The sequence below is a fragment of the Lontra canadensis genome, unplaced genomic scaffold (assembly GCF_010015895.1).
Source record: "Lontra canadensis isolate GAN:19392208 unplaced genomic scaffold, GSC_riverotter_1.0 scaffold1, whole genome shotgun sequence".
NCBI classification, from domain to species: domain Eukaryota; kingdom Metazoa; phylum Chordata; class Mammalia; order Carnivora; family Mustelidae; genus Lontra; species Lontra canadensis.
In genome coordinates this window covers 57,891,435-57,913,529 of record NW_022630995.1, presented here as the reverse complement: position 1 = coordinate 57,913,529, position 22,095 = coordinate 57,891,435, and the positions used below count along the sequence as shown (strand labels likewise).

At 40.9% G+C, this 22,095-nt stretch overlaps 1 protein-coding gene across 3 annotated transcripts in view; it reads right to left on the bottom strand.

Annotated features, from left to right (window-relative positions):
• Positions 1-22,095, bottom strand: part of BOD1L1 (biorientation of chromosomes in cell division 1 like 1) — a 54,544-nt gene that overhangs the window by 18,975 nt on the left and 13,474 nt on the right. For all 3 annotated transcript variants that reach the window (XM_032854890.1, XM_032854899.1, XM_032854906.1), the window contains exons 5-13: positions 21,799-21,948; positions 19,308-19,474; positions 17,733-17,844; positions 16,933-17,071; positions 15,892-15,964; positions 7,391-13,505; positions 5,490-5,554; positions 4,491-4,575; positions 376-422 (exon numbers count right to left, since the gene is read on the bottom strand). In XM_032854890.1, the coding sequence (XP_032710781.1) occupies positions 376-422; positions 4,491-4,575; positions 5,490-5,554; positions 7,391-13,505; positions 15,892-15,964; positions 16,933-17,071; positions 17,733-17,844; positions 19,308-19,474; positions 21,799-21,948 (6,953 nt within the window). The remainder of the gene's footprint in view (positions 1-375; positions 423-4,490; positions 4,576-5,489; positions 5,555-7,390; positions 13,506-15,891; positions 15,965-16,932; positions 17,072-17,732; positions 17,845-19,307; positions 19,475-21,798; positions 21,949-22,095) is intronic.

Below are 22,095 nucleotides of genomic sequence, written 5' to 3'. Positions count from 1 at the left end.
GATGTTGTAATCAAATTATCAAACTTGTTACAATAATAAAAAATAGAAAGTTCATGGTTCTTTGAAGGATTTCATTAGTAATTCCGAGGTGAGTTTCCTAGTCTGAGGTATCTGGGCCTTCTTCTGTTTCCTTAAATGTTTCAAGAGTGATCTTTTTTCTTGGGGAAAACAACTAAAATTCCTAACATCAGTGAATACAATTGTACACTGGCCTGAGTATCTCAGCTGGTATGCTTCACATGAGTGGAGAGCGCACTACAAACAGCCTCCTGTCTCCTGAAGAACGCACAGACCACCTTTGCTAGATGGCCCTTTTACATTTGCTCTCAAAACACCAAGCCCCATAACAAAACCCAAACCATTATGGTGACTTACATTATTAAGTGATTCATTCACCAAGAAACGCTCCCTCTGTAGTTCGGCTGTTCAAAAACAAAAATAAGAAATAAGGAAACTGAATATTGTTTCTGAACCACAGAGAATAAACTTATAATTTTTTAAGGTAAAGCAGGACTATGTTGCTATTGCCTAGCTGCCTTGTGAACTATTTAAATTCTCACCAATTATTTTCTATAAACTGTGCCTGTCATTATTCCAGAAAAACAACAGAAATTAACGTTGCCTGCATTTTTATAATAATGGCAGTGGTCCATTAAATCCCTGCACCTATTTACCTATGTTGATCATCTGAAACTTAGGAGAAAGGTAGACCTTTGCTGTAACTATTCAGCAGCAAAGTGACACTGGTTCATTTAAAAATAATGCCATCAAGTGAAAAGTTAGATTCTATTCCTTCAAACTGCAATGGTCTATTTATATTCTTTGGAAACTTGAAGTACGAGGTCTACTGTTTCTACTCAACAATGACAGAACACACATTTTTCTTTTAAACAACTTCCTTTTACGTAAGTAGATCCCTTATTGAATTGTACCTAAACACAGTGAAGTCATCTGGAATAAACTGTAGGAACAAAGGACTTCAGAATCCAAAAATGTTACCTTCTTGACAATTAACAAATGGGATTATTAATTATTTGTACCTTTTTAAATAAAGATTTTATTTATTTATTTGAGAGCATGGGGGGGAGGAACAGAGGGAGAAGCAGACTCCCTGCTGAGCAAGAAGCTGGATGTGGGGCTCCATCGCAGGACCCTGGGATCATGACCTGAGCCGAAGGCAGATGCTTAACTAAGCCACCTAGGTGCTCAATTATTTGTACTTTAACACATATATACAAGTTTTAACTAATACATCTAGGTTTTGAATACATCTGTCATCATTACGGTTTTAACACATCAGCATGAATGGTTTCTCAGGCCTTGGGGGTGGTCTTCCAGGACTGCCTGATACTTCTGTTTATAAGGCTTTTGAGATCACATACTTCGAAGGTCACCTCTTCAGATGGTTTTGCCTTAGAAGGTCCCTGCCCGGATCACCCCAGATAGTCCTGGGTGAGGATTTATACACACCACTCCTTATACACTGCCCTTCCCTTTGCTGTGTCCACCTAATGCAAACCTATTCATGCCTCCATATCTGGTTCCAACTTAGGGGGAGTGATGAGTGTTATGAAAATTCAAAACTTACATATTCTTTGAGCCTTCAATTCTCTTTCATGGAAATACTTAGGGAAACACATAACTACACACATATGAAAGTTCGTTGCAGCTTTATTTATAATAGTAAATACTATAAAACTGGAGACTACTGAAGATCTAACAAGTGGGAAAAGGCGTTATAGACTACTTTCAGCTGTTAAAACAAATGAAGTCAATCTGTATACACTAAGTAAAAAAAAAAAAAGAAATTAGAAAACACTACAAATACGATGATTACATTTTTGTTTAAATATAGGGTTGTATTTAAGGAGGGTACCATGAGAAGTGGGAAAACGATTATGCACTTCTATGTGTCTTACTTTCTATAATTAAAGGGGAGAGAGAGATTGGTTCAGTTTAAACCCTTGCCCTCCCCAAAGCCCTCCCCAGCAAAGCTGACCCCATCAGACAGGAATGTATCTTTATTAGAGAGAGTACCTTTCTCCTGGCATGTTATTTCTGCAAACTCCCTGAGCGCAGACAGGGACTTCATTCTCTACCTCAATTTCCCTTACCTTGCTTACCAATGTTTGTTGGGGGAATAATTTAAAGAGCCAAGGTCATCACATTGTAAACATATAGTTGCTCTCCTAGCACCTTCCCCAAGAGCTTGGATTGTGGTCTGGGGCACAATGTGTTTCCAGGGATACCAGCTCTACTCTCACCCCAGGAACAGAGCACTTGATTTACTTTTAATCAACCAGCAAGTAAGTTCATCTGGCCAAAGTAATTAGTTTAGGATGGACAAAGGTAACTAAGCTGAATCAGAATAAGTCTTGGGATTTTGGCCAGGAATGAGAGGACAAAGATATTTCTCTAGAGACTAACAAATGAGAAAGCAATTACTTCTACTGGGGTCTAAGGGAAAGGGAAGAAATTGGGTCTTTGCAAGATGGGTCTTTGGGGACATCACCATGCTCTTGGATCATGCTCTGCCTGAACTTTGCAATTTTGTGAATACTATTATGAATTGGATGTTTGAGTCCCCCCAAAATTCATATATTGAAACCCTAAGTCCCTAGTGTGATAGTATTTGGAGGTGGGGCCTTTGGGATGTTTAAGTATAATGAGGGTGGAACATTGTGCTGGGATTAGTGTCTTTATGGAAATAAGAAGAGAGAGGAGATCTCTTTCTCTACATGCATACATGAGAAAATATAACAAAAAAGAGATTCCTTACCAAGAACCTGACCATGCTGGCACCCTGAACTTGGACCTCCAGCCTCTAGAACCAAGGGAAATAAGTATTTGGTGCTTAAGCACTCAGTCTATGGAATTCTGTTCTAACAGCCTAAACTGCCTAAGATGGTGAGCTAATACATTTCCTATAAACATTTGCAGGTTTTTTTGTGACTTGCAACTAAAATCACCCTGACTGCTCTATGCAGCTTGCATGGACATTTTAACATGGGAGAAAAAAAAAAAAGAAATAGCATAAATTTGGTGACAGGCTCTAAAGTTGCTTTTATTTCCCCCCCTAGTTAACATGCAGATCAGAAGAGACAATACCGTAATGACTAGAATACAAACCAGAAATAATTGTCCACTGTCACAATTCTCATTTCTATTTCCCTAACCCAGTGGTTCTCAAAGTGCGGTCCAAAGACCCCTGGGGCTCCTGAAATCGTCGTTCAAGGGCTCCACGAGGTCCATACTACTGTCAAAATACTAAGATGTTATTCACCTTTTAAATTCATGAGTACACAATGCAATTTTCCAGAGGCCATGTGATGTTCCCAAAATTATCTGAAAAGGCTATTAAAATCAACCATGTTAAGTGTGATGCTGAATTTTCTTCATATACTTCAACCAAGACAACAACAGCAACATATTGAGTATAGGAACAGCAAGAGTAACCAGCTGCTTTCTATTATGCTAGATTTAAAGAGATTTGCGAAAATGCAAAACCATGTCACTTTTCTTACTGCATTTTGTCATTTGGGAAAATCGGCTATTTTTCATGAAAAACAGTGTTATTTATGTTAACCTACAGTGAGTTAATTATATTGGATGGATATGTATATTATAACCTTCTCAGTTTTAGTTTGTTATTTGGTAAATGTTAACAGGTATAATCCACATAACGAAAGTTCTCTAGGATCCTCAATAATTTTTAAGAGTATAAAGTGGTCCTGAGTTTGGGAGCTGCTGCCTTAAGAGGCTCTCTCCTACAAAACATGAAGTAGACCCTGAAGACAGCGCACAGAGACTGGGAAGAGCCTGTACAATCTGGCAGCAGCATCAGTGGTCACTGGGGCCCAGCTAGAGTCCAAGGGCCAACAGGCAGAAGTGTGAGTGGGTGCATGGGCTGTAAGTTAGCTTTTGGAAAGGAGGTGTGACAGCACCTGGAAGGGCAGGAAGGTGCATGGAGACACATTTTGGGGAAAGAGCAAGAGTCTGCTTCAAAGCAACTTGCTTTCTGCTGTACTTATTCGGAAATAAGAGATTTACATGTTACCTTACATAAAACTGACCGATAACTGATGAGAAAAAGTATATGCTAAAAATAAAATAGTAAAGAATCCTCTCCAACCTATTTTAAAAAGTGAGAGGCAAATTCACATTGCCTGTCAGGTGTTTCATCATGAATCAGCTATTATTTTGATTTTATTTTTTTTTAAGATTCATTTATTTGAGAGAGAGCAGAGCGAGTGAGAGAGAACATGAGTGGAGAAGAGGGGCACAGGGAGAAGGAGAAGCAGACTCCCCACTGAGCAGGGAGTCTGATGGAGGATTTGATCTCAGGACCCTGAGATCATGACCTGAGCCAAAGGCAGATGCTTCACTGACTGTGCTACCCAGGCACCTCTCAGCTATTGATTTTAATCTGTAACGAAAGATAAAACCATAGACCAGGAAATTAATGTGAACCACCGCGGAAAGGAGCTTACCTACTCCACTTGGCTTTCTCCCACATGGACTTGCTGGTGCTGTTAGAATTTCATGGTTTTTCTCTTCCTCTGAGGGTATAAATGTCTAAAAAGACCAAAGCACCATAAAAAACTAAGTTAACTGAGGTTTTTATAACAAGAAGTCATGACTAACCTAAACTTAATTAAAACATCTAGCATATTGTAACAACATAAAAGACTACTTTCAAGTCTGTGCAAAATTGAAAATGAATACATGCCAACTTTCGAAAATGAAAAACAAAATCAATCTAATCTCATATTTCATCCATCAATGGTTCTCCCGGTGCTTTAAAAGTTAAACTCCAAATCAGTAATGACACACATGACCCTCATTAATCATGTCCCTTCCCTCGTCAGGTCTGCATTTGTCCACACAACGCCGTTATCACTGCAGTGCCCATGGCTCACAATTGGCCCTTCTGCTCTGTGTCTAGAACATGCATCTTTGCCTGCAAGGCTCTTTTTGTTTCTTTCGCCTCTGGTAAACTTCTACTTTACTTGTAAAACCCCACTCCAATATCTTCCTTGCAAACCTTCCTGTCTGTGTACCCATGGCTCCTGCTAGTAAGTGGAGTCTCCTCTGCATGTACATAGTCCCAGGGTTTACTACTACCTTGTCTCTCATATACTCAAGAGGGTGCCATGAGGTCAGGCTGCAAAGGGTGTGTGGAGATTCAAGTTATATTTTGGAAATAGATTGGGCAAGAACTGGCAATGGATTAAATATGGGGTGACAAGAAGAGACTGAAGGTGACTCCTGCTGACCGGTTTGAGAAAATGGAACTATGATGGCACTATTTACTGAGATTGTTGAGGTTCTTAGCTTTCCTGCCTCATGATATGACAGAAACAATGTGTAAGTGTCTTAAGTACACTGGCAACAGGAGCCACGTGATGCTTAAGGACACATACATCTGCGTGTAGTCAAATGGCACTCATATCACCTATAGCTCAGCATAATTGGACTATCAGCCATACCTCAGTTTTCAAGGTGCCTTTCAGTGCTCGTCCTCCCAGAACATTCGGTGGAGATTCTTCATTGCCTAATGAAATTCAGACCATTAAACCAATTAAAGAATTTGCTTACAAAATACACGCTGAATCAAAAGGTAACAGGATGCTATTATCTAGCATGCCATGACCCCTTCCTCTGCTGTTTTATTTTGCCATCAGTAGAAAACAATAAAAGGAATATGGATGAAAAATCTTGGATGAAAGGCAGGGGTCATTTACTCATTTTGGGAAGTGAAATTGTTTCTTGCTGTTAAGACGGCTGCCCAGAAATAACAAAAGATTATTTCTGGAGACATCACATTTCCAAATATTTTTCTACAGTGTTCTGTATCAAGTTTGGCCCTAAAAGAAAATATTCTGGGCCACTGTTATATATTCTCAACAAAGAAAATGTTTATGAATAGACTCACTTTGTTGCTTCACTCTCACACAGCAAAGCTGAAAATCAAATTAGGAAGCCATGAGGCAGACAAAAGGAAAATGGCATTTTCTCTGGTGGAGACTCAATCCTATCCCTGTTGTAGTCCTTTCTTTCTCTCTCCCTTGTCCCTCTGACTGTGGCTTCCAGTTCTTTCACCCACCCACACAGAAGCCTCCAGAGAAAATCCTTCCTTTAAGAGGCTGCAGGCTTTTCCTTGGTAAAACCTCTTCTGTTTTTTGCTCCTTCAGGGAAACAAAGGTGGGGAGGGGAAGGAGTAACAGATTGTAGCAAGGGTTAAGTCATAAAAATCTGCAAAGCATTCAATTTACCCAGGCTAAATTCAATGGAAAAATTTCAAGTTATTTCAACCCTTGGAACACTTCTTAACGGCGCCTTTCTTAAGTCCCTTTAATGAACAGGACTCAATCTACTGGCCTCAGCTTCCTGAGGCTATATTTGATGACATTCAAGGTCTGTTCCAGTTTAAAAGTCCAGGACACCAAAATTTATACAGCCAGAGTAGAAAAGTCAACATCCCTGACCCCTTCAAGTCTAGCCCATGATGTCCCTCTGAGTTCTCAGATTCTAAGCATCTGCCACCAGGGTGTCACTGCCTACTTAAAATACAAGGCTGGCTTCACAGCTGTTTCCCATTTTGAAGAGTTACCTTTGCATTCCCAGAGCCTAGCACAGTAGTAGCTGGCACGGAGTGTTCCAAGTTGTATGGCATAGTGAATGACTGAGCCCAAAAGCTTACCCCTTTGAAAGTTATCAAGTATGTCTAGCAAGATTGACACTCTTTGAAGCCTGTCAGGAGGAAACACTTTTCTTTTCTTTCAAATTTCAAATCAGAAACTCATTTTACCTGAACATAAAACTCAGTTAAAAAAAAAAAAAAAAGTGCTTCCCTGATTTTAAGTAGCCAGCTGAACTGAACTGACATATACCACAAGACAATAGGACATCAGATGAAGGCTGGATTGGTGTTTGTTACTATTGTCCCCATCTTACACAACAGAAAACTGAAGCTCAGAGGTAATTTTTTTCTAACAGGCCCCAAGGACTATGCAAGTTATTTAAACAATCAGAACCCATTTCCTCATTTGTAAAATGAGGATGATAAAAAAATACTCATTTCGCAGGGCTGTTGTAAGGTAGTGTTCATTTTGACTCACAAGAAACCTGAGGGTCAAAGGTATACCAACTTGCACGTGGCTGGCTGACTTCCCCTCCCCCAGCTTCCTGCCTCTGCTTTCCTAGCACAGGAAAAATGGGTCTAAGGTTTTCAGTTTTTAAACCCAAGTTTCTAAGCTCAATCTTCCCATTTGAGAAGTTATTTTGTGACATTCTGGAACCAAAATCCTCTTTTGGAAGACTGTTTAAAATGTACCCTACAAACAATCATCTTTGTAAGATGTTAAAATGTGCAATTGGAGATTCTCACCTATGTCATGCAAATTTTCTTCAGGAGGAACCTTGAGGTCTGCCTCTTCCTGGGATGATTTCCTCATGCCATTACCATCTCCTGTTTGCTCGCTGGACCCTTGAACCAGCTGTTTGCCATTGTGATCACCCTTTACAGTCAAGTCGTGCTCATAGTTTGGAGCAGACAGAGCTACATTGTAGGCAGCTGGAAGGACTAGCGAGTGGCAAGGGCCAATTTCTGATTCTTGGCCATTAATACATTCAGTGGTAGTGTTCATGGGGGGCGTGGGCCAGGACTGCTCAGGGGAGGATGGCTCCACTGCAGTGTCTCTAGCAGGTAGCATGTCATCGGTGTTCTTAGCACCAGGACTTACTGCTGGCAAGCAGTGGATCCCGAGGGAGGGGTCCTCAGTCGTTGGCCCCGCCCTTTGCTCTGGTCCCGCCAGATCCTCAGGTGAGTCCACGCCCCTCCGCAGATCCCTTCCTGCCCAACAGGTGCTATGGCCTGCGGTAGCCGCCTCCTGGCTCCCCCGTCTTCTCTGAACAGAGCTCAGGCACACACTACTCTCTGCCGCATTTATGAGGCCCAAATTGCTCTCACTCTGTCCCTTCCCCAGTAGTGGCACCTCGCAGGAACCGTCCCGCCTGCACTCCTCCTCCGACGTTTGTGCAGCCCCTGGCTGGCCGCCCACAGCAGAGGGCTCATGGAATGCCACCCTGCGGGGCCCCTCCTCGGTGCCCATGGCTCTGCCCCCTGCCGGCGGCCCAGAGTGTGGACAGCTGTTTCCGCACATCAGGCTGGGCCTTGGGGCCTCGCCCTTGCTCATCCTGTGAGCCGACGGTTGCGCTTTCCCATCCATGCTACTCGCAGTCCGCGGGTTCTCATCTAGCCTGTCAAGGCCGGCGGGCGCCAGCACGCACTCAGCCGTGCTGGTGGAGATGATGGCGGCGTCACTCAAATCCTCCATCCTTGCCGCGCCAGGTGGCTCGTCGTCCTGCGGGAGAGCACCCATCATGACTGCTTCTCGGCCTTCGGAAGTGCTTGTGGAAATCATGGTGGTGTCGCTGATCTCCTCTGCTCGTGTGACGGAGGGCTGGACTTCCTCCTGAGGGGCGGCGCTGGACACGGGGCCCTCGCAGTCTTCTCCCGAGCTGGTGGAGATGATGGCGCTCCCGTCCTTCTCTTCCAGACCCACGGTGGTGGGTCGCACCTTTTCACTTTCGGCGACGACGCCAGAAATAGAAGCCTCGCACTCCTCTGCTATGCTGGTGGAGATGAGCGCGCACTCGTCTTTCTCCTCCTTGCTGGTTGAGGCAAGAGGGCTCTCAACCGCTGTGGCCGCACTGGGCATGGGCCCCTCGAAGTCGTCGGTGCTCACTAGGCCGGGGTCCTGAGCGCTTTCTTCCATGGTGGCCACTGGCTGCTGACTTTCTGCACACGTGATGGTTGTGGCACTGGAGATGGGCACTTCGAACTCCTCCCCTATGCTCGTGGAAATCATGGCACACTCATCTTTCTCTTCATTTCTCATAGCAGGGAGCTGGCTCTCATCTCCTGACACTGCGCTGGGCATGGGGGCCTCAAATTCCTCCATGTTTATTCTGGTCCCGTCCTTATTTTCTCCGGTTCTCAGCGCACTTGAATGACCTTCTTCCACGCCTGTAACTGTGCTTAACTGAGTGCTGTACTCATGCGTGGTACTGGTGGAAATCATCAAGCCTTTGCCTGGACTTTTACCCCCAGCTAAGCAAGTTTGGTTGGTAACACTGTCACTGGCTGTACTAGCCATAAGGCCATCACATTCTTCATTGTCCACTGAGGTGATGATACCTTCGTCTTCTTTTCCACTGGGTGATGTGTGACCAGCTTCACATTCTGGGACTGCCCTGGATGCAAGCACCTTGTAGCTGCCCCCCACCAGGCCGGTGGAAATTGCGGTATCATCAACTTTTTCTTTTCTCATGAGCAAACTGTCACTCTGACCTGAAGCTGCACTAGTCATGGGACCCTCACCACCTTCGGGAACTGGTGCCACTTCACCCTTCCCTGAGGCCACGCTGGTTACACTGCTTTCTACAATCCCTTTTGCACTGGAGCAGATCTCCCTATGTTTCATGCCTTTCTCTGCACCACTCATGCTGTCAACGTTGCTCTCGTTCGCATTGGTGATGGTGGCTCCAGCCTCTGCTCCCACGCGCCCTGCTGCGGTACCAATCTGACTGTCACCTTCTTCGGCACTTCCACAAATTGATACTCCTTCACTCTCCTCCTCTGTTCCAGTGCAAGTGGATGCATGCCCAATTTCATTTCCCCTTCCAGTACTGGTCACCACCCCTTCACCTTCCTCATCCTCCTCTTTTGCACCGGTGCTGGTTACAATTCCTTCATCATCACAAGGCCCAGCAGCGATGGATGGTACGTTAGTGGCTTCTTTGGCTACTGTGCTGTCCATTGCACTCTCTCCATTGTCTTCTGATTCAGAACTCAGAGGAAAGCCCTCACTGCCCTCTTCTGAACCTGTGCAGCTCCCCAACCCCTCTCCATCTTCTTCTGTTATCCCTGTGCTGGTGACGGCACTTTCGCCTTCTGCCCCGTCATTCACAGAAGCATTTCCTTCCTGGGGGGCACTGGTTCCTGGTGGTGTGTCATTACTGACAAGGGCCACAGCTGCGCCTGTAACCACATGCTCTTCCTGTCGTTTGGCGCCTGTTACTGGGCACATAATAGAAGTAGCACTTCTCCTTTCTGCTCCAGTACATGTCACAGTTCCCTCAGTTTCTTTTTTGGGGTCCATTCTTGTCAGATTTCTTTGGAATCCATCCACCTCTTCACTGCTTAAGGAGCCCTCCCTTATTTCTGTCCCAGCACTTGTCACCGCGCCATCACTTTCAACCTCACTAATAAAGGTAATAGTTCCTTCAGCCATTTCCGAGTCTGTACGTGAAGAACCATCACACTTTTCTTCAGAGCCGGCACTGGTGACAGCGTCATCCTTCTCTTCTGTCACACCACTGTTGACATCATCTTCAACCGTGACTTCGTGAGCAGTCACAGGGCCCACTGCTCTCTCTTCAGATTCAGCCATAGCACACTCTCCACTTTCTCCCTCCTTGGTGCTTGTGAGGAAGGTTTCACTTTCGGCAAATCCTTCTGTGACAACACCGCCGCCTTCTTCTGCTGCAGCAAAAACTGTGTATTCACTGGCTTCTGCCCCAGTGTGAAGAAGATTGTTTTTAGAGCATGCACCTGTTATGAAGCCTTCATCTGCCTCAATGCTTGTGCAGGGCACAGCCACCTCACCCTCTCCTGTTTCTGAGGAAGTGGTCGTGGCATCCCCTGCCTTTACTGTATTTAGGGGAATACCTTCGTCCTTCCTTGCAGTGCTAGTGGCAAAAGAAGTATTTTCTGCTCTGCCAGACCCGGTTGTGCCATCAGCAGTTTCTCCATTCCTTTGCGGTAAAACTGAGGAAGCAGCGTTACTTCCAGCACTGGTGTCAACCTCGCTACTTTCAGTCCTTCCTTCAACCACAACTGATTTGTTTTCCATTTCACCTGGGCCATTACTACACTTAAGTTTGACGGTCTCAGCATCTTTTTCTGTTCTCATGCCTACCACAGGGTCAACAGTGATGCCATGCTTTTTGCCATTTTCTAGTACCGCTCTTGTTGTCTCCTTTGAACTGGGCTCTGTGTTGAAGTCACTTTCTTTTCTGGCCATGTCCATAAAGCTGACTTCTTTGTGAGCATTCTCATTTTCTGTATTCACATCCATTAACTTGCTACCAACAGGCACAATTACTTTTCCTTGTTTAGTGTGCAGCACAGCAGGCTGGAAACCTTCTAGAATGTGTCTTCTGCTATCCATGCTTGCTTTTGCCAGCGTATCTACTGTGGAAACTGCCCCACTTTCTTTGCTGTCACTTGTCCTAGGGACTTCTGATTCCCTAAGAGTCAAACTTTGGTTAGGAATATCAGAGTGCTCTACAAGGGAAGTGCTAGCTGTGCCACCTTCTAAAACAGTCCTTTTGTCAATCAAAGGACTTATATCTGCATCACAAGATTCTTTCTGAGGGGTCACAGTTACTGAACTTAAGGACGGTGAAGGATCTAAATTTGGGGAATGCTCACGATCAGCATTTCCTTGAGCAACATGTTCTTCAGTGAGTCTGGTTGTGTTTTTCAAAGTCTTCTGTGTCCTATCATTTTCTGATGGGGCTCGTGACAACAGTCTATGACTAGTTTCAGAGTCTGTATTTGTTTCATGAGTTCCCTGTTGAATGGGTTCTTTTTCCCCAGGGTTCAGTTTGGACACAGCACTTTGGATATGCACTTTCTTGGTAAGGGTGCCTTTATGGTCAGCGTGCTTTTCAGAATTACCAACAACTCCTGTTCCACGTCCTGATTTACAGGCTGGAGCTGCTGTTTTTGAATCTACTGTGGAAGTTCTTAATTCATCCTTTAGAACGATAATGGTTTTTTGTTTCATAACATTTTCAGAGTCGCTGCCTTGCTGAGAACTATTACTGCTGCCATCTTGGGTTTTAGATACTTCAAATACATTTTCAACAGATGGCTCAGAATCAATTTCCATTGGCTCTTGTTCAGGCATTACTGTGGTATCACTGCTCTTTTTTGGTTTCTGAACAGAGGAACTATTGGGAGTGCTCAAGGAGTTTGCTGCTGGTTTTTCTTCTCCTTTGGTCATTTCTTGGGATAAGCTTCCTCTTCGGTTTTCACACAACCTTCTACTTAATTTCTTTTCCAAAACCGAACTATTCCCTCTGGCCTTTTCATGATTACTGTCAACTTCTTTACCATCCTTGTCATCTGATTTATTTTCTTCCTTCCTTTTCATTTCTTTACTACCATGCTTTAAGGTTCTGCTTTTGTGCCCATCTGATAACTTTCTCTCAGGTCTGGAGGAGCCTGAATCCTTATCAGCCTTGTATTTCTCCTTTGCTAATGGTAACTTGGTTCTGTGACTAGAATCCTTCTGTGTACCATGTGCTAAGGAAGCGGCACTGTCTAATACAACTTCGACACCAATTTCCTCAGAAGTTTTGTCTTCAACTTTAGACTTCCGCTGTCTATCTGGGTCGATTTCTTCTGTGTTCTTCTCCTTATCTGGTTTTGGAGTGGCCACCTGTTTTGTGACACTTTCTTGTAATTCCGTTTCAACTACTTTTAACTGTTTGCCTTGACTTTTTGGTTTAGACTTTAACATAAGTTTCTCTTCTAGTAAGCTCTTTGTTCTTCGCTTCTCCTTGTGAACCACCTCTTCTGGTTTTGAATTACTATCTAAATTAGTTGAGTCTGTATCACACTTATCCTCCGAATAACTTTCACTTCTTCTCTGTAATGCGATTCCATGTTGCTTAGAACTCAGAGAATCTTTCTGAATTTTAGAATCACTTGATCTTCTTGATTTGTGCTCTGCCTTAGTCTTCTCGGCTGATATGTGCCTCTCTTTTTTGTTGTTTTCTTTACGAACATTCTCATCAGTTTTTATAATATATTCAGAAACTGGCTTTCCATCTTTGCCTAAAATTGATAACTTCCTTTCATTCTTATGTTTACTTTTTCGTTCAGTTTTTTCATCTGAAGAAAGTTTCGTTTGTTGATTTTGCTTTTGAATATTTTCATCCATTTTTAAACCTTTCTCTGAAGAATGAAGCTCAGTCTCATCACTTGTTTTATGCATACAGTCACCTTTATATTTATGTTTTGTAGATAATTTGTCTTCTGACAGAGTCTTGTCTTTTTCAGGCTTTTCCTTGGAAGATTTTGTCTCTTTCTTAGGTAGGCTTTTCATATGTGCTGTTTCAGAATCGTCTTTTTTTAGATGCTTTTCATTTTTAAGCGTGCTTTTCTGTTTCTGGGGCTCTTCTGTGCTAATTTCCGACCGTTCTGCTTGCCTTTTCCCATCTCTTGAATCAGGCTCTTCCTGTGCCCCTTCCACCACAACAGGGGTAGACGTGCGTCTTTTATGTTCTCTTTCTATTTTGGATTCATTTTTGTTTTCATCAGCTGAATGCAAAGATTCTGAAAGTCTCCGGGCAGGTTTACTTGGTTCACTTTTTGCATGAACATGCTTCAGATCCTTTGAAGAAGATATCTTTTCCTTTTCACAATGCTGTAAGAAAATAAAAGTTAAAATATGAGCAATACTAAAATCGACTTTTATATCTAAACTTAACATTTGGGTACACTGGATATGCTGAATGTTGTCATGTGTGACATGTCACTTAATCTCAGCTAGCAGCCTGTGGTAAGTATGGGTGACCTCATTTTATGCACCAGGAAACTGAAGGTCAGAGTGGCTCCATAACTTGATACCCAGGCAACAAGTTGAGAGGATTTCATTCTCAGTTGGGGACTTTTCCCACTATATCACAGACATCTGTGCACAATTAGTTATTTCTCCTAAGATCTGTCCATGCATTTGGGAGGCCTTTAACTTCAAATTATTAAAGCTCACTAATACCCAGTAGCCATTAATAAATATAAGCTGCACAAATGACAGTCTGATATTCTTTTTAGTCCCAAAGCATATCTGACAATGAAGATAATTAAAAATTTTATACTGAAATAAATAAAGGTTTCCTAACATTTTAATTTAGGAGCCTGAATTATTTATGGAAACCTCATGAACCCAGGCTACTTGTAGGACATTTTACTTAGGAAGTTTCAAATGCACATGATAACTCACTGTAACACTAACCATATCACATATAAAGCATGTGTATGTTTGGTTTTTTTAAAATATTTTATTTATTTACTTGACAGAGATCACAAGTAGGCAGAGAGGCAGGCAGAGAGAGGAGGAAGCAGGCTCCCTGCTGAGCAGAGAGCCCGATGCAGGGCTTGATCCCAGGATCATAGGATCATGACCTGAGCCAAAGACAGAGGCTTTAACCCACTGAGCCACCCAGGTGCCCCAAGCATGTGTATGTTTATATAACCAAAGGAAGACACTGATGGACGAGCACATCTGACCTTCCTCCCAGCCCCAAGGTATGGCACTGAGGAGATTATTAGTATTAATGAATGAAATATGCTTTAGTACAGTCTCACTACTACATAATTATTCTGATTCAAATAATGGGATGAAGTTCTCAGAAAGATTTCTGTGTCTCTGGGTCAGTTTATCACTGTACTGTCTTAGCATTTAACACAAAGATTAATGAAATTCTACTAACTCAGGAGTAGGGCATAGTGAAATCTTAAAAAAACACTTTAAAATTCATCGAAGAAAGAATGGGGATTTTATCAACCTAATTTTATAGTAATTCCAACCAATTAACATGAATAAAATTTTATGAGATACTTTTTCAAACAAATTTATCACAAAATGAAGCTAAATATTTTAAAATACGCCATTAAAACATCAGGATATACTCATAATTATACCTGTAATTTCTAAATAAAGAAATGAAGATTATTTATTGGCTACGAACAAATAATCTTTAAATTATTAGTTTTCCCTAACATAGTTAGGGTTTAGGGGCACCTGGCTGGCTCAGTTGGTAGAGCATGTGACTCTTGATTTCAGGGTCATGAGTCTGAGCCCCAGGTTGGGTGTGGAGCTTACTCGAAAAAGAAAAAAGTTTGGCTTCAGAATTACAAATATGGCAGGGCAAATAGGATTTAAATCCGTGAAAGTAAAAGTTTACCCCAAGAAAATAATCCAAACATTCACTGAACATAATTTTTACTATTTCAATTGATCAGATCTTGTAAGTAATCTAAGTGCTCAACTCTAAGGAAATGCTTAAATCAAGGTATGTCTATTCAATAAAACACTATGCAATCATTAAATATAATAGTTAGAAGCTTACAAAGTAACATGAGATGAGTAAGAAGGAATGTTAAAATCATTTTGCAAGATTATATCCACTCTACAAAATTACATACATTTATGGATGAAGAGTGTATGAGAACGAAATGGATGGTCCGCTATGGTGGAGGGATTTTAGAGCCCTCCCTTTTCTTTCTTTCTTTTTTTTTTTTTTTTTAAAGATTTTATTTATTTATTTGGGAAAGAGAGAGTGAGCAAGAGAAAGGGAGCATGAGTAGGGGGAGGGGCAGAGGGAGAATAGACTCCCCACTTAGCAGGGATCCCAATGTGGGGCTGATATTGGGACTCAGATCACGACCTGGGCGGAAGGTAGACGTTTAACCTATGGAGCCACCCAGGCGCCACACCCCCCCTTTCTTATTATCATTACTGGCAATTTTGTTATTGTCAGTATAAGAAATAGGGGTGGGGAGTTAGGGGTAAGGGAAAGGAAAGTAGGAAAATGTAGCTGTTAACTAAATAAAAGATTACATGAATCAACTAGTTAAAATGAGGAATTCAGGCCATAATAGAATGGGAGTTCAAGAACGCTAAAGATGAGGGATTTTTTTATTTAACTTGGAAAAGAGCAAATTGAATTTCTAAGTTTTACTCCAAAGGATTGAATGGCCTACATCTAACAAAAGAGAATTTAAAATAGGTTTTATTAATTAAGACACACCTCACTTGTCTTGAGAGTTTCTTTTGAATCTTCTTCAGACTGTGGTTTCTTTTTAGAATTCTCTTCAACATTCCTAAATGAGAAGGAAGAGTCATACATTAACTTGATTTGAATCAAATATAAGTGTTTCTCAGAAAGGTTTAAAAAAAAAAAAAGCTTCGTTTTTCTTTATTATAAACACTTGATCCATAAATGAAGCCTCCCTGCATTTCAGTTTAATTCCTATCTTAGTCAACAGAAGCAAACATAATCCCCAGTGTGACTAACTTATTCTTGGCACTAAAGGAAAGTATACTTGAAAAAAAATTCCCAATTTGTTGCTTGAAAATGAATACTTTATTGGCTATCATTAGATTTCAAACGTCTTACCATCTTTTGAGTAAATATGGTAGTCGTATTTATTCAGATCAACAGTAATCAGGTACAATAAGAAAACTGAGAGCAGACTCCTCTGAGTTCTGCAGATTATTGATTCTGCTACCTTGAAGTCTGTGATAAATGTCCATAATTGCAACCTGGCCATAGCTTATGGCTCCAAGGACTTCAGAGTCACTTTCAGAGTCTCTTCAGCTTTCTAATTCTTATAGAATTAACTATGACAACACAATGATAAGTAACAATTTGGTTCAGCCCTCTGGATTATGGGGAGATGCATGAATACCATTGAAGAGAATGCCTAGCAAGCCTGGAAAATGCATGCATTCACTGTAAATAAGCGGTTATTGAATGTCCACGGTGGAGATATTTCCTGAGATTCTAGAGGGGCTATGAACTCTGAAATTCTAGAAACAACTGTTTATGCATGTGCATTTTTCTGGGGACCCATCCTCCAAAAATGATTAATAAACACTATTTTGAAATATAGATATTAACACAATGAATTATGCGACAAGAAGTGAAACCCTATGGTTTTCATAAACATGTGATAATGACATACACATTCAAGGTATGGCTGCTCTTTATTAACCCTGTCAATGCCTCTCTTCTGAAAGCATGCCGGGGGAATGTTACCAGAGGAATGCTGCCAGATAAAATACGTACCTCGAATCTTTCTTTCTTTTTTTGCTTAAGGCTACTTTTTTCTCTAAAACTTTCCGTTCTTTAAGGACTTCTTTAATTCTGGGGGTTTTAGGTTCCACACTCTTTGCTGATGATTCTTCTAAATCCACACTATTTTTGCCTAGAAAAGAAACAATCAATAAACTGTATTTCAGAACAGAGTTTATAAACAACATTAGTATTTCTTTTTCATTAAGATTTTCTAATTACTGTAAAAATGCTAGATAGCTTTAATATCCTTAAGTTGTGCTGAGATAAAAAAAATATTTTAGATGGAGGAGCCTTACTTTTTTAATTGCAAATGTATATATGTTTTTGTATATTATACAGGATCACTGCCCAGAGTAAGTTCAGTTTGGGTCAATGAAATATTCCAGATAAATGTCTGACACTTTAAATAACATAAAGCATTGATTAATTCTACTGATATCACCATCAAGGCTTGATTACTCATAGGATAACAATTGATTTTCCAGAGATAATTCATTCCATAATCACAGAAAGTAAATTGCTAAAATGTGAGTTGTATAAGTTGGCACCCGAAAGAATGTTTAGACACAGAAATATAATTTAAAAAGTTATTCAACACATCAGATTAAAAAGGAATCTCCCATACCTGAAAATAGATTAATTTTTTTATTAATCAGTTTTAAAAATTTATCAGTTTTTTGAGATGTAATTTAGATCATTATATTTTATAATCCTCTCATAAGTAATATGGGTATTTAAAATTAATGAAGTATATAAGACATTTAAAATATTAAAGTTAACACTTCCTATACCTTGATTCTTAGCTTTTGAAGACTTTGTCTTTTCAGCTTTCTGCTTTCGTTTTTCTTCAAGTTTCTCTCTATTAATTTGCCTTCTTAAAAGCCTCTCTTCTTTTTCTTTAGCCTAAAACCACAAAATAGTCACAATTACCCTATGAGGAAAAAGCAAAAACACTGAAAAAAAAATATGTTTGCCCTTCAGATGTTCTTACAAAATAAGGGGCTTTGCAATGCTGCATATTCATTATACCATTTGGAAGCTACCAGAAGAGTAAGAGACAGATGTGAAAATTTTTTATTACTCTTTCAGACTGCCATTAGTTTAAAGAATGGGAAAGGTATCATTTTGGGAAATGGTGATTTAATAAACCAGTTAATTTAACTAAAAGGAGGGCTGTGAGGGGCCACTGGGTGGCTCAGTCAGTTAAGCATCCAACTCCAGATTTTAGCTCAGGTCATAATCTCAGGATTGTGAGACTGAGCCTCATGTGGGGCTCTGCGCTGGGGCATGGAGCCTACTTAAGATTCTCTCTCTGTGTCTCCCTCTGCCCCTGCCCCACTGCTCACTCTCTCTCTCAAAAAAAAAAAAAAGCTGGAAATTATGTATGAACATCAAGTATACATAGGCAAATATATCATAATTTTTAAATTATTCTAAAGGAGAAAGTTGTGCAGATTTAAGAGACAGGCTAGTCTTACAACAAATACAACGGGCTGGTTATGTTCTTGGAACCCAGGTTTTAAATGTGGGACTTTCTGCTTTTCTATTTAAAAAAGCCAAGAGGGGCGCCTGGGTGGCTCAGTGGGTTAAGCCTCTGCCTTCAGCTCAGGTCATAATCTCAGGGTCCTGGGATCAAGCCCCGCATTGGGCTCTCTGCTCAGCAGGGAGCCTGCCTCCCCCCTGCTCTCTCTCTGCCTGCTTCGCTGCCTACTTGTGATCTCTGTCAAATAAATAAATAAAATTAAAAAAAAAATAAAAAAGCCAAGAATCCAGTTATTGTGGGTTACTCCCACCACCCCATTCCCACTCAGAACTCAAAGTCTCAAAGTGCCAAAAATCCTAGGTATAGGCATAAATCCTGATGAAGCCAGTTTCTCAAGAGATAAGCCATTATTAGCATTCGTACTTCTTTCAAATTATTTTTCTGTGCAATATTTCCTTATTCTAATGTGTAATTCCATATTTTAATGTTTCTAAAACTGTTAAGTCATCTTAAAAAAGATGTACACATATGATGAAATGGCAATCTTTTTCTTTAAGAAGCTGTTAATAATCCAAGCACCCATCTTTAACTAGAAAATATGCAGACTGTACCCCCTCTTCATATTATACTGATGGCTGCATCCTCTTTGTATGGCTCGATCCACTCTGGATTCAAACATGTCCATACTGTGAAGCATTGTTACCAGGTTCTCACTATTGATCAAGATACAAAGACCCACATTCCATGTTTATGTCTGTACTGCCTCATTAAATGACAGGTTCCTGAAGGCAGAACCGACATGTCAGTTTGGTGTGCTGTCCAGTACTCTGCACACAGACCAGTCAAACAGGTTAAAATAGCAACAGATCTAGTCTGAACTTACAATCGACTGGCGCCGTTGTTCTACAGTAAGCTCATCATCGGAATCACTGTAATACTTTGAGTAAAGATACGGTTTGTGAACATAAGCATGCCGTACACTTTTTGCTTTTCCCTCACTGGGATCACTGGTTTGAGTTTTTGTTTTGTTCTGCTTGTTCTTCTCCTCATCTGGAAGAAAGCCAACAGAAAAAGGAGTGCTTCTGTGAATGACCAATAAAATTAACACTATGCTTGAACCACATCAAGTGGCAAAACAGTACCAATGTAGTTCAAGTACATCTGAGGTCCAACAGGAAATATCAGTATGCAAAAAATCAGAAAGAAACATTTTAATGGCTGTAATCCAAATCTTAATTTACTTCTTACAATTAACTTTTCACACATAAAGAAAGCAAAGAAAAATCAGATCTTATCGCTATTTATGGTTCCTTGACAAATAGTTAATTCTCATTTGTAGGTCAGTGGACCTGGTATGAATATTTTACCACCGTAAAACTGAATAAATTTACTTGAAGCCACATTTTAAAGTGGGCTTGAAATTCTTTTCTTTAATTTGAGATTTTAATGATACAAGAGTCCCTACACAAGAGGTCCTACACAAAGTTTACACTAAAACTCCTCTACCTTGGGGTGCCTGGGTGGCTCAGTTGGTTAAGTATCTGACTTTAGCTCAGGTCATGATCTCAGGGTCCTGTGATTAAGCCCAGAGTTGGGCTCCCTGCTCAGTATGGAGTCTGCTTCTCCCTCTCCCTTTGCTCCTCCTCCTGTTTATGCTCTTTCTCTCAAATCAATAAACAAAATTAAAATAAATAATAATAAAACACCTCTACCCTATGAAGGTGGGTATGTTGCCCCATGACACAGTCAAATAGAACACTTGTAAACAAGGTTTTCATTTCCTACCACTTAGTACTTTAAAAATAATCACCTTCTTACTTTTTGGATCTCATACATAGAAAACCAGGAGTCCTGTCTAGGAAAAAACTTGCAGAGCCCCACAAAAGCACCCAGAATGAGAATTTTAGTCAGCTTCAGAAAGTGGGGTGCTCACAGGATGAGTAGCATCCATCATCCTACATAAAGCCTACAGAACTGACCTCATGAAGAAGTATGAAAAGTGGCTGAATACTGATGTTGCTTTTTGAGCTGGTCATCCTGGGGCTACTAAGAATGCAAAATGGGAGAGACTGAAAAATACATCTGTGGAATTAAAAGCATCTACTTTTTCTCCTCTAGGATTTTCTCTTTACAGTGTTTTATCCAAAAGTCAATAGCAAATTTATAAGATGCTACTTACAAATAGTTGCAAATATTTGGTTTTTTAAAAAGGTCATAAGCAGAACTTAATCATGTGATACAGAGCCACACAAAATGTTGGTTAGAAGCCCAGACTCAGGTTTGAAACTGGCCCTGTAGCTCAACAGCTGCGTGACCCTGGACAAGGAACCTTCTCTTGGTAACTTTGTTTCCTCACTTGGACCCACTCCCCAGGGCTGTTGTGAGGATTACAGAAGCTTGTACACATAGGAATGTGAGAAGTTAACACAATGACTAGAATACAGTAAGCGTTTAATAAGGGCTAGCTGAAAAACAAACTGTAAAGAGAAGTATTGTTGTGTCCTGGGACAAGGCATGACTGTGGTCTAGCTTCTGGGAGGTGATCTCTGAGTCTCTGGAATGTCGTGTCTGACAGGTGTTTGTTTGCTTGGGGCTCTTGGGTCAAATTAAATCATATCACAGTATGATCTGGGTTGGAAGATTTGGGCCATGAGGTATCAGCCTGACTTTCAGAGAGGCTGGGGACTGAGATCAGACACTATGTCTACATGATGAAGCCCCAACAAAAACTTTGGACATCAAGGCTTATGTGAGTTTCCTTAGTCAGCGATTAGCCATACATATTGTCTGACATCAATGGTAGGAAAGCAATGATCTCCATAACTCTATAGGAAAAGGCCAACTGCAAGCTCAATGTTTGGAACTTTCTTGGACTCTGACTTATATGCCTGTTCCTTGGCTGGTTTTAATGTGTGTCCCTCAGCTGTAACAAACCATAACCATAAATTTTAAAGCTTTCAGTGAGTCCTTCTAGAGAATTATTAAACCTAAGGGTTGGCTTGGGGATCCCAAATTTGCAACTGGTGTCAGAAGTAACGGCAATCTTATGGACTGTGTTCCCTCAACATCACCTGTACAACCCCAGACACATACACTCACACATACAGCATCTTCATGTACACTGTCTCATCTACACCTTCTAATAAACCTAAGGAATGGAGTTAAAAGATAGAGTACCAAGGCTTGTTGAGTAACTTACCAAGCTTGCTCAGACAGACAACCTTGGAGCTGGGACTCAGAAACAAATCTTTCAACTACAAAGTCCCATGCTCTTGCCACTATACCATACTGTCTTTCACGAAACAGCCATCTGAATATACAAATGATGCTCCACAGGAAGCTTCATAGAGGCATTATTAAGTAAAATGCTTTACCATCTGATGTAATCTCTCCTTCTTCCATGCTATCAGACATTAGAACTTCCTCCTCGGTATCTTCTTCAAAAGAGGAAAGGTCACTGGTATGGACGGAGCTAACTGTTATGTCTGTAAGTCCATCCACATCAGAATCTATCAAAGAGCAATCTTCAAGAAGGAAACAAAACATGAAGATAAATCACATTGTTACAAAAACATATTCAGCACCCAATTCCTAAATTATATCTATAATTCCTGCATTAAATACATGTCAAAGATCTTCAACTTTAGAAATAAAAATCTCTCAAAAAAAAA